We start from the raw sequence: 12,757 nt of genomic DNA, 5'->3' as shown, positions 1-12,757 counted from the left end.
CATGACCGGACCCCAAAAAAACAAAACAAAAACCACTATATGCACATATACTATATGTAATAAAGACTACATCGATGTGTGTGTGTGTGTGTGTGTGTGTGTGTGTGTATGTATCCTGAACGTCCAAATTACTGCTTATCACAATGAATTCCAGGCAGTGGAAACGGGTTTGGTGGTGGTGTGTCATTTGTTTTTGCTTTTGTGTATTGTCTTTTTAGGGTGAGGGAGGATGAACAAAGGCAGTCATATACTCGGTGTAGAAAATGAACTATGCAACTTGTGGGCAGGGAAGGGAGGGGAAGACATGAAGGTGTTACATTGTCCAAAAAGAACCAGAACTGTACTCATTACCTGACTTATGGTAACCCCTCTGTACAACACCTTCGTGAAGTTATATTAAAAGTTTAAAAACTATCCTGCCGTTTTGATCACCAACTCGCTCATGTGTGTGTGTGTGTGTGTGTGTGTGTGTGTGTGTGTGTGTGTGTGTGTTGGGGGGGAGGAGTTCCTGGGACTGGAACTCAGCCTGGGCTCTGCCCTTGAGCTCTTTGGCTCAAGACTAGCACTCTACCACTTTGAGCCACAACACCACTTCCAATTTTTTGGTGGTTTATTGGAGATAAGAGTCTCACAGACTTTCCTGCCCAGGCTGGTATGGAACTACAGTCCTCAGATCTCAGCCTCCAGAGTAGCTAGGATTACAGGCATGAGCCACCAGCACCCAGCTCAACCTACTCTTAATATGATGACTGGAACAGCCTCTTTGGTCAGGCCTATGTGATGTTTACTGGTCTTGGTGTTGCCACTACTCACACTGCTTTTCAAGGGTTGAATTGCTCAAGTGAGCACAGCTGAGTGTAATGGTAAGGGTTTTTTTTTTTTTGTCGTTGTTTTGTGGTGATGGTCTTGGGGTTTGAACTCTAGGCCTAGACACTGGCCCTTCGCATTTTGTGCTCAAGGCTAGCCCTCTACCACTTGAACCACAGCTCCCCTTCTAGCTTAGTTGGTAGTTCAGTGGATATGAGTCTCACAGGACTCTTCATCTCCAATAAACGACCGGAAGTGGCGCTGTGGCTCAAGTGGTAGACCACTTGCCTTGAACTGAAGAGCTGAGGGACAGAGCCCAGGCCCAGAGTTCAAGTCCCACGACTGCCCCCCCCAAAAGTCTCAGACTGTCCTGCACAGGCTGGCTTTGAACCGCAATCTCCAATGTCAGCCTTCTGAGTAGCAAGAATTATAGGTGTGATCACCAGTACCCAGCTTTGCAGTGATAAGTTTTGAGAAGAACTTGTAGCAGTAAGTTGTCCTCACACAGGGGCGTGTTTCAAGGCATGTCCCTTCTACGTGGAAAATGCCCTGTGTAACATTTATAGAACTCAAGCAATGAGAGGCGGTTGCACCTAGCATTCAGCTCATTAGCTGTGCAGCTGAGTTAGTTCATTTTGTAGGTCTTGAGTTCAGACCCAGTACTGGCATGCAGAGGGTTACAATTCAAAGGTAATAAGTAGGTATTTTTTCCCCCATTCTTTCTGGGATAATATGAAAATACTAGACCAGGGCAGGGAACTTTAGTTGGTGGTAGGAAGTGAAGGGCAGCTACTGGCCCTTAGCGATGGGGAAACACAAAAGGAGCAGGAAATGGAAAAGGAGATCAGGAGGCATTAAACTTCCTGACTTCAGGTGAGCTCAGCTCCGCAGGCTGGACTTGGGCTGCAAGCGCTCACAGGCATTCCCAATACATCCTCAACCCCCAACGGCAAGTGCTGTTTGCACCCTAGAGACTGCCTGCTTTTACTACCGAAAGTCTATGTACAACAGGTGCTTCAGTGTGTTTTGCTGCCATGAATTAACTAAAGGCAGGCAAAACAAAAAGCCTCAATGCTCAGCTTCCATCTTGTGTTTAATTTTGCTGAAGGAAACACAGGACTGATAAATCACCATGTTTGTGACAAAGGACTAAACTCAGAAGGAACAGTGGAGCTTTTCACGACAGATCCCCCCCCCACACACACACACAATGGGAATACCTTTAGTGCTCAGCCTGCATTCTTCTTAATGTGATGCTGGTAACGACTTTGTTTTGATTTCTGAAGAACTAGAACTGAGATACTGAGATACTGCCTAGCACCTGTAACCCAATGCTTCCTTTAAACCTTGTGTGCCCCACCCCCACCCATGGCTGAAGATGAACTGAAGTGCGCTCTAATTGTAGCATCAAGTCACATAACCATCTCCTTTTCCCACCATATTTCTATATTTCTTTCCTAATAAGCTTTCCTACTACTTTCCTGGTTGCTTTTTCCCCTTTCTTGTTTATTAAAATGGTATGGTCTTTAAGGAGTTTCAATTCAACATGCCAGTTCATGAGTACAGTGCATCTTGCTCAATGCCAACCCTTCCATAGTCTCCCCATTTCTCTTCTTGTCTTGCCTTACTTCTCTTACTGGACACAAGGCCCAAGGAAATTAAAGCACCTAGCAAGGTAGATATCGATATAACTAACAGAAAGATTGGTTCATTTCCTTCATTAACCTCTGCTTTTGTGCCAGTACTGGGGCTGGACCTCAGTTCCTCCACATTCTTGGTTGGCTTTTTAGCTCAAAGCTGGTGCTGTACTACTTGAGCCACACAGCTCCATGTCTCACGGACTTTTCTTCCCAAGCTGGCTTTGAACCATGATCCTCAAGTCTCAGCCTCCTGAGTAGCTAGGGTGACAGGGGCAAGCCACCAACACCTGGCTATTAATCTCTTTCAAACTATGTGAAAACACCAGGAAGATGACAGGCTGAACTTGAAGGTGCTGGCTAGTGAGAAGTGACTCTTGGATAATCCATCAGTAAGGTTGTATGATTAAAGAAAAACATGCTATGTAAAAACAAGCAGAGGCTGGGAAGGTGGCTCAGTGGTAGAGTGCTTGCCTAACATGCATGAAGCCCTGGGTTCTGTTGTGCCAGGCCGCAGACCCCCAAAGACCACCAAGGAGCGGAATCCAATGCTAGTACACGAGAGCCATTTATTGCAAGCTCCAGCCTGGACTCACAATTGTCACCAACACAGCAAGTCAGAGTTGTGAGTCCCCGCCACATGTTCAGCAGGGTTTATATAGGGTTTCCAGCAAGAGGAGGGGGTTTCCATCCTAGCAGTTACATGATTGGCTTAAGGTTCGTAGGCTTCTACATAATTGGTCAGCATTTCAAGGGCAAATTTCAGAGTAGGCTCATTGGTTAGGGGCATAAACATTTCCAGTAAAGGTAGGGGCTTTCCAACTTAGTGATTACAGGATTGGTTAAAACATACATAGCAAGCAGATCATTGGTTGGGATATATAAGACTAACCACAGGAACACAGGCAACAATATATATTTTTTTAACTGTTTATGACCCTACAGCTGCTTTTTCCAGGAACTTGACCAACTTGTCCATTTTCCAGTAACTGGGGTCATGTTTCTCAACCCTTTTCCTAACTTGCAGTTGCTAGGGGTATAATTGCAGTTTTGATTGTGGGTTTTCCGAGAACTTTTCCAAAAACTGGTTTTTCCGAAAACTGTTTGTACCTTAAGTGGCTAACTTGTGTTCTTCCTCAACAGGTTTGCTTCCTCAGTACCACACAAACAGAAAAAAGCCAGAAGTGGTACTGTGGCTCAAGTGGTAGAGTGCTAGCCTTGAGCAAAAGAAGCTCAGAAACAGATCCCAGGTCCTGAGTTCAAGCCCCCAGGCCTAGCACACACACACACACACACACACACACACACACACACACACACACACACACACACACACACACACACACCAGCAGCAGCAGCAGCAGCAGCAGAGCAGCAGCAAGAGAGCCCTGATGTTTTCATTACACCAGGCCGGGTGTAGAATCTCAACTCTGACCTCAGTATTCTAAGATGTATTTTCCTCTAAATTCATTGTAAAGCATAAGCGGTCTCATACGTACATGTGGGTTATTTCATTCTTGCTTATTGATCCTAATTATTCAACTATTTTATTTTGGCCTAATGATAACAAAGCATTTCTTCTATCAATCTGATATTCCTGCAGGGAGTTGGACTTACGTTCTCTCTTAAAATGAAATGACACATCTGGGGGTGTAACTTAGTGACACAGAGCTTGTGTGTGAAAGAATCCATCCCGGCCATCCTGAAGACCAGAGAGACAGTCACGTACAGAGGGAGGTTTATAAGGAGCTTTATTAGTGGGACCATCTTCCCCCCCATGGAAGAAGGAGCAATATGGCCCCTGCCCAGATCCAGGTGAATCCTTGTAATTCCCAGGCTAGAGAGGGAGGTACTCTGCATGCACAGCTAGGTCTGGGTGGAGGATGGGAGTGCCAATCAATCCAGGGAGAGTACTAGGGCAGGGAGGAGTTCAGGTCTGGGGGGGGGGGTATTGCACTGCTGAAATGGGAGGGGCTAAGCGCCTGGTAAGGCGGGAATGCCAGACTAATCTGCTCATAGAAGCTCTGGGTTCAATTCCCAGCATAGAAAAAGAGACAAAAAAAAAAAAAAAGTAATTGCGGGCTGGGAAGGTGACTCAGTGGTAGAGCGCTTGCCTTGCATGCCTGAGGCCCTGGGTTCGATTCCTCAGCACCACCTAAGCAGAAAAAAAAAAGCCGGAAGTGGCGCTGGGGCTCAGGTGGTAGAGCGCTAGCCTTGAGCTGAAGAGCTGAGGGACAGCGCCCAGGCCCAGAGTTCAGGCCCCATGACCAAGCCAAAAAAAAAAAAAAAAAGTAATTGCAAGCAGTGGGAGAAATAGAATAAAATAGTATTGTAGCATCTTGGAAACCTGATTTTCTTCAAATAACTTCAGAACAAGGAAGTTCTAATTTACAGGAAGATTAATCTCATGATTGGGAAATCACATAGCGTATCTTAAACCTCACACCTCTTGTTAAATAAATTTTCATGCTTTGCTTGTAAAACCATTTGGGCATTTTCCACAAGATGGCAGTATTGCTTTGTAGTTCACAAGAGAACCAGCGTCCTTCTTTTGTTCTTCATTGAGTTAGAAAAGGGATTGTGCCCAGCACCAGTGGCTCAGGCCTGTAACCCTTGCAATTCAGGAGGCTGAGATCTGAGGATCAAGATTCAAAGCCAGTCTCAGCAGAAAAATAGATGAGACTCTTACTCCAATGATGCACCAGGAAACTCTGTGGCTCAAAGTAGTGGTGTGCTATTCTTGGGCAAAAGAGCTCAGGGACAGAACCTGGGCCTTGAGTTCAAGCCCCATGACCAACAAAAAAAGTAAGCCATCCAGAATCTCTAGTCAGCCATCCAATTCCCTACAAAGTCACAAAGCACACTTCTACTTTAGAGCTCCTTTGTGTTGTCTTTTAATTAACTTTATTGAGATACAAAGTAAATGAAATAAACTGCACCCCATTTAAAATGGCTTAATAAGTTGACAAAAACACATGGCTGTGAACCCACTACCGAATCAAGATATATTTCCATCACTCTCAAAAATTTTCAATATGGAATTGAGGAGAGTGAGCAGTTGCTCACATCTGTATTCTCAGCTAATTGGGAGGAAAAGATTAGGAGGAGAGCCATCTGTGGGCAGCCCTGGCAAAATGTTAGTGAGAGCTCATGTAAACCAACAAGCCAGATGTGGTAGTGTTCATCTGTAATCCTAGTTACTCAGGAGGCCCACATGGGAGGGCTGAGATCTAAGGTCAGCCCTAGGCAAAAAGCACTAAAGAAGCAGAGGCAAGAGAATCGCAAGTTCAAGGCCACCTTGGGTTACACAATGACCCCCAGGTGAGCTTGGCCTTCAAAGTAAGAAAGTATCTCAAATTAACAAAAAAAATTTTAAAAAGAATTCTCACATCTTCTTATATTAGGTTTGTGATAATATAACCTTGATTTGTGTACATAGTTTAAAAATTAATATGATGCCTTTACGAAAATATATGGAAGGAAAATAGAAGAGAAATCATATGATAAAATAATGTATATTGCCGGGCGCTGGTGGCTCACGCCTGTAATCCTAGCTACTCAGGAGGCTGAGATCTGAGGATCACGGTTCAAAGCCAGCCTGGGCAGGAGAGACCGTGAGACTCCTATCTCCAATAAACCACCAGAAAACTGGAAGTGGCGCTGTAGCTCAAGTGGTAGAGCGCTTGCCTTGAGCTGAAGAGCTGAGGGACAGTGCCCAGGCCCAGAGTTCAAGCCCCACGACCGACAAAAAAAAAAAAAATGTATATTTCAAAACTTCAATGAGTATAGAAAGCCTTATGAGTTATTCAGTCTTTTGTAGCCACTTATAATGAATCATTTCAGATTTAGAGAATAAATATTTAGCTGAAAACTACCATCATTTCTTTTTATTTGGCATCTTAAATTTTGGTTCAATAGTGTAATTATTTATTATTATTATTATTAGTTGGTTATTTATTATTATTATTATTTGGTTCTGGATCTTGAATTCAGGGCTTAGGTGCTGTCCTTTGGCCTTTTCTTCTCAAGATTGTCACTCTAACACTTGAGCCATGCCTCCACTTCTGGCTTTTCTCTGTTTAATTGAAAAATAATAATCTCATTTTCCTGCCAAGCTGGCTTCGAACCACAATCCTTGGATCTCCACCTCCTAAGTAGAGAGGCCAAAAATGTAATTCTTATTTCACACGTATATCCAATCATCCTAGATGCATCCCACCAAATGCAGACCTAAGTTGTGTGGGCTCGCCGCGTGTCAAACAGCAGGTGGAGTCGTTTTGTGCAAAGATGCATCTTTTCTGGTAAGGCTTGTGAGAGAACACAGTCCAATCTTTTTCCATGCACAATGTAATTTGCATTTCTGACCATTCAGGATTATATTAAAATGGTGCAAAGAGTTCCTCCCAAGAAAGAGATTTGGAGATATTTTTTGGCGCCCTCAATTTCATGAGAATATGAGAATATCTAGTATCTTAGCCCCTGACCACTGAAAGCCAGACTTGCTCCTGGTAAGATGACAAACCACAGCCTCCTCCCTAACTTCCCAACAGGCCCTTTTTCCCTAGAGGCAATCCAATAATTCATGTCATTGCAAAAAAATGTCAGTAGGTGGCAGCACACACCAGGGTATGAAGTCCTGGAGCCCTGAAGTGAGTGAATCAAGCTTAAGATTTAGGGGACTTCACAGGAGGAAATAAGGGCTGCACTAGAGAGAACCCAGCAGGGCCCAGGCTTTCTCTGTAAGGTTGATTCCGATTGCTACAAAGAGCTGAGTCCAACACAATTTCACCACTAAAAATGAGGGTGAAAGAAGCTTTCACTATTTCTTGCTTGCTTTTCTTTTTCTTTTCTTTTCTTTTTTTTTTTTTGTGCCCATCCTAGGGCTTGCATTCAGGGCCTGGCACTATTCCTGGGCTGCTTTTGCTTGAGGTTAGTGCTCTATCACTTGAGCCACCACTCCCCTTCCAACTTCTTTGTGTGTTAGAGATAAGACTCTTAACAGAGTTTTCTGCCCAGGCTGGCTTCCAACTGCAATCGTCGGATCTCAGCCATCTGAGTAGCTAGGATTACACGTGTAAGCCAACGGCACCTGGGTTTTTAATATCTATTTTTATAAGCCCTGTACATTTGCTAAAAGATCTTGAAGCAGAAATGTCTGCTCAATCATCCACTTTCTCCCATTCAGGATAAAACTAATGGTGGCTAAAGAATCAGGGTTTCCATGAATGGTTAAGAGCAATCTAACCTTTCTGTTGGAAGTAAATTCACAGAAGGGACAGTAATCCTTGGGGAAGTCCAGGAAGATGTCACAAGAACGAAGATCTGATAGACAAGTATAGGCCAGGCATTGGTGGCTCACCCCTATAATCCCAGCTATACCGAAGTGGTTCAAAACCAGCCAGAGCAGAAAAGTGCAGGAGACTATTAACTCTAATTAGCCATCCAAAAGCCACAAGTGGAGGTGTGGCTCAAGTGGTAGAGATCCATCCTTGAGTGAAGAAGCCAAACAGATGTACATTAAGAATAAAGCAGATGTGCATTAAGAGTAAACAGGAATTGCTTCTGAGTTGATGCTATTCTCACGTTCAGTCACCTTTCTGTGACTTCTGTCACCCTCTCATTTGCCAGTGGCCTTGGGAAGACAAAGTACAGTTATTACACCAGTGCTATTCAGTGTGAGCAGAAAACCGGTGGCATCATTAGCAATGATGCCAACAACCAGACAGAGAGAGAGGGAGGGAAATCCGGGCAATTGGATGGCAATTGGACAGAATTCTCTCCCTCTGGACTCTCTCAACATCTGGGCTTGTGTCTTGCATATCTTGGTTTATTTCATAAAGGTAGAAAGCTGATCCTTCTGCAGTAAAACTCCAGGACACATTTGTCATGAAGCACCAAAATAGCAAGAAAGATAAGCGAAAGAAAGGATTCACACTGCATTGCTTCCACCTGCAACAGGAGCTTTTGTTACACTGGGGCATGCCCACACATGCCTGCTAGCCCAGAGCTGAAGAGGCTGAGGAGGGAGGATCCGGTGGTTGAAGTCAGCTAGAACTACAAAGAAAGACTTTTATCTTGAAGAGGAAGAAAAGGGAGGAAATGAAAAAGGGAAAGAAGGAAGGAGAGTGAAAGGGGAAGGAGGGAGAGAGGAAGGAAAAGAACAAGGGAGTGAGGGAAGAAAAGCAGAGCATTTATTACATTTCATCTAATTGCCTTCCCCCTCCCCCCCCCCATGCCCAATGGGACTGGTGATAAACTGTCCACAGGAGAGCAGAAACTTTTGTGACTGGAATGGATTTTGACAAGAGGAGCTGGGAATCAAAGCAAAGGGGTCTGGCTCCTCAACTCTTTTAAAATAGTATGGCTGCTGAATGATCAATGCCCTTCTCTCTACCATCCAACCAACCCCCACCCCCACCCCCCACGGGTCACAGTGCATTCTGGGACCAGGTGCCTCAGGGTTCCTGGCATTGGGGCAGACAAGTTGTCCAAAGTCAGCTGATTCTCAGCTGATTCAACTTTCCCTAAGTTAGGTAAAAGGTTCGGTCTTCTAAACCAGCAGATCATCAAAGGAAAGGTTAAAGCAATACCAGCACACTGGTTCTCATTTCCTGTAAACACACACACACACACACACACACACCTTGTCAAGCAAGAACAATAAAGGCTGCTGCTCACTCTCCCTCAATTAATATTTTTATCCTCAATTGACACATTTTTGTTACTGAAATGGATCTGTTAGGTTTTTAAAAAGAGGTAACCGAGTAAGAACAGCACCATGCACGTGGTATTCAGGTAAGGGGTAGGTTTATTTAGTAGACCTGCTGGAACAAGGCAAGGTTGGCACTCTATGCGGCTGGCAAAAAAGGATGTCTGGCCCTGGATTAGGCCTTATACAGGGTAGGGGCGGGGAAAGGTGTGTCCAGGTAAAGAAAAGTGGGATCAGGTAAGAGGTGGGACCAGGTGGGAGAAAGGTGTGGCCACATCAGATTAAGATGTGACCTCAGCGGATACAGATGTGACCTCTTCCGGGTGTCCCAGTTGCCTAGGTAATGCAGGTACTGGGCAAGGTCTACTTGCCATCCAGGAATGGACCTTACAGGATCTTTAAAACTTGTTCTAATGGAAACTTTATACCATCTTATTTCATTTAAACCACAGGAGACAGGAATTGTGAATCCCAGATCTAAAGAGGGTAAGTGACTAGAATAAGAGTGTAATCATGGGCTGGGAAGGTGGCTCAGTGGTAGAATGCTTGCCTTGCATGCATGAGGCCCTGGGTTCGATTCCTCAGCACCACATAAGCAAAAAGAAAATAAGCCGGAAGTGGCGCTGTGGCTCAAGTGGTAGAGCACTAGCCTTGAGCTGAAGAGCTGAGGGACAGCGCTCAGGTCCAGAGCTCAGGCCCCACGACCGGACCCCCCCCCAAAAAAAAAACAACAACAACAACAGTGTAATCAATATATGACAGAATCCACGTGAAAACTGGGCACTTTAGCCTGGTGCTGGTGGCTCACACTTGTAATCCTAGGCACTTAGGAGGCAGAGAATCTGAGGGTCACAGTTCAAAGCTGGCCCAGTTAGGGAAGTCTGTAAGACTCTTATCTCCAATGAATTTCCAAAAAAGCCAGAAGTGGAGCTGTGGCTCAAGGAGCACTAGCCTTGAGCAGAAAAGCTCAGGAACAGTGCCCAGGCCCTAAGTTCAAACCCCAGGACTAGCAGGTGTGCACACATGCACATACATACACACACATGCACGCAAAAGAGATGGACACTTGAGGGAGATACTTGTGATAATCTCTGTAATAATTATGGGACTGAAATACGGGAAGCAGGTTAATGGGACATCTACTTGTGTTAAAAGGTTTTTTTGTTTGTTTGTTTTGTTTTCAAATGTGTGCCCAGATTTTTTTTTAAAAAAATCTGTGGCCCAGGTCTATGATCCCACTACTCTGAAGGCTGAGATCTGGAGGATTTTTTTTTTTTTTTTGTCGAGTCGTGGGGCCTGAACTCTGGGCCTGGGCGTTGTCCCTCAGCTCTTCAGCTCAAGGCTAGCACTCTACCACTTGAGCCACAGCGCCACTTCCGGCTTTTTTCTTTTTGCTTATGTGGTGCTGAGGAATCGAACTCAGGGCCTCAGGCATGCAAGGCAAGCGCTCTACCACTGAGCCACCTTCCCAGCCCAGATCTGGAGGATTTTAATGAGAGGCCATCTAGGGCAGAAATGTCCATCAGATTCCATCTCCAAAATAACCTGCAAAAAGCAGGCTTGGAAGCGTGGCTCAGGTAGCAGAGCACAAGATAATGTTTTTAGATTGTAGAATGAAGCTCTTAGAAGCTCATTTACTCACAGCCATTTCTCTCATACATTTCTACCACCCTTTTTTTTTTAATAAAAAGCTAGAAGCATAATTTCTTTATTCGAAAAATAATTTTATTGTTGTTCTTGAGGTGTTATACAGAAGGAGATATCATTTCATCAGTCAGGTAATTTCTTTTGACAAGAGTCATCTAATAGTGAGTGTTGGCTGCACACAGGGGAGTTGTTTCCTTTCTGGACCGTGACTGGGCACTGCCTTGGGAGTCTATAGAATTAGGGCTCAAGAGGTGCTGAGCATTCTAGGTGTGACATTTAGGCAAATTACTCATCTTTTTTTCTATACTCAAGCTTGGCTATTTATAGTTTGAAAGCTAGAATATCTAACATTCAGGTTTTGTTGTGATGACAAACAGTATAAATAAGGTACCACATATAGCACAAAAATAAGTGCTCAACAAATTGTGGATTTTCAGTTGTTGATAAGGAATGGTCTTATGCAAAATTGGGAAAAGTTCATACCATCTTCCTTAAACAACATAGTCTGAACTAAGCATGGTAGTGCACACCTGTAATCCCAGTTCTTGGGAGGCTAAGGAAGGATGATTTAGTTTGAGGCTCGCCTGGGCTACATGACAATAATGTCTAAATAATAAGAATAATGATGATAATGATAAGATAATAAGTACTTCCAAATATGGCTCAAATGATACTGATATAGTCTACCTACAAGAGATTACAGCAGGAGCTTTGCCTGTCCTATCTTTCTGTCCCCTGCAGGGCCAGATGCTAGTCTTCAGGAATGCATAGTGACTTCCAGTTGTTGTCAAATTGCACAAGCCGAGAGATATCTGTATACTGACAGGTGGGGCAGCCTGTGGTGGCTGGTACGGTCCCTGCAGCTTCTCAGCAGGTAAATGTGAAGCTATTTCTAAAAATTAATACTTTCTTGCAAGACATCTTTCAGTTGCACGTAGATAGTGGAGCTTTACAAAATAAAACAAAAGTTTAGAAGGAGGAATGTTGAACAATAACTTCTAAGTATGCTTTGAACCAATTCTGTCATTTGAAAAGTATTTACTTCCTTCTCTATTGGCTCATAGTACTTTATTTTTTTTTTGCTTGACATTTAATTTATCGACTTCTTTCTTTCTTTTTTGATGATACTGGGATTTGAACTCCAGACCTGGTAGTGGTCACTTGAGCCTTTATTGTTTTATTTTCCTGATGGAGCATTATACTTATTTCTTCCTAGGCCAATGTAGGATCTTCCTGTTTGGCTGCCACGTAGCTGGTGACAGGTGCATGCCATCGTGCCCAGCTCTATGTTGAGATGGGATACTGGTTTTTTGTTTGTTTGCCTAGATGGTCTCCAGCTGCAATCCCCTCAACCCGTGCCTCCCAGTAGCCGAGATTATAAGTATGCAACATCACACCCAGCTTTGTGCTTATTTTTTGATATAGGAGCTCACAGTCCTCCTGCCTCGGTCTCCCAAGTGCTTGGGTCACAAGCCTGCACCATCAACACTAGATGAAGTCTTTTTAGAGCACAACCCTGTAGCCAGAGTGACACGCACTGCCTGCTTGCATTTTTAATGCAGCGGATGTCAACAAGTCATAGTTACATTGACTGTTGAGAAGATGAAGCACATTTAGGGGAGAAGCCAGGGGTCCGCGTTCTGTCTTGATGACACGGTCAGTAAGGAAGGTTGTTCTTGCTAAGTGGGGTTAGGACATGCATGTGCCCTGTTAGTGACATGTGGATAGTCGATTGCTCACTATGTCTGCTTATTGTTCTAAGTTTTATTCTCTGCACCTTATGAATAGAAAATACAATAAAAGCGCAGGATTCCACTGCACGAACCTTTATTTATCCAAACCTTCTTTACCCAAAGAATAGACCTTCTGACTTCGCACCTGGCCCGCGCCCACAGCTCGGTTTCCCCGCCCCGCCCCACCCCGCCCCGCCCCGCCCCACCCCGCCCCGCCCCGCCCC

The 12,757-nt window shown here is 44.4% G+C and overlaps 1 protein-coding gene across 1 annotated transcript in view; it reads right to left on the bottom strand.

Annotated features, from left to right (window-relative positions):
* Dscc1 (DNA replication and sister chromatid cohesion 1) overlaps nucleotides 1-4,136 on the bottom strand; it is a 26,504-nt gene extending 22,368 nt beyond the window's left edge. The window contains exons 1-2 of the mRNA XM_013032211.1: nucleotides 4,062-4,136; nucleotides 3,388-3,474 (exon numbers count right to left, since the gene is read on the bottom strand). Coding sequence (XP_012887665.1) covers nucleotides 3,388-3,474; nucleotides 4,062-4,136 — 162 coding nt within the window. The remainder of the gene's footprint in view (nucleotides 1-3,387; nucleotides 3,475-4,061) is intronic.
* Between the last annotated feature and the right edge of the window lie 8,621 nt (nucleotides 4,137-12,757).

The sequence above is a fragment of the Dipodomys ordii genome, unplaced genomic scaffold (genome assembly GCF_000151885.1).
Source record: "Dipodomys ordii isolate 6190 unplaced genomic scaffold, Dord_2.0 Scaffold151, whole genome shotgun sequence".
NCBI classification, from domain to species: domain Eukaryota; kingdom Metazoa; phylum Chordata; class Mammalia; order Rodentia; family Heteromyidae; genus Dipodomys; species Dipodomys ordii.
The sequence above is the reverse complement of the archived record's forward strand: the minus strand, read 5'-3'. Positions and strand labels throughout refer to the sequence as shown.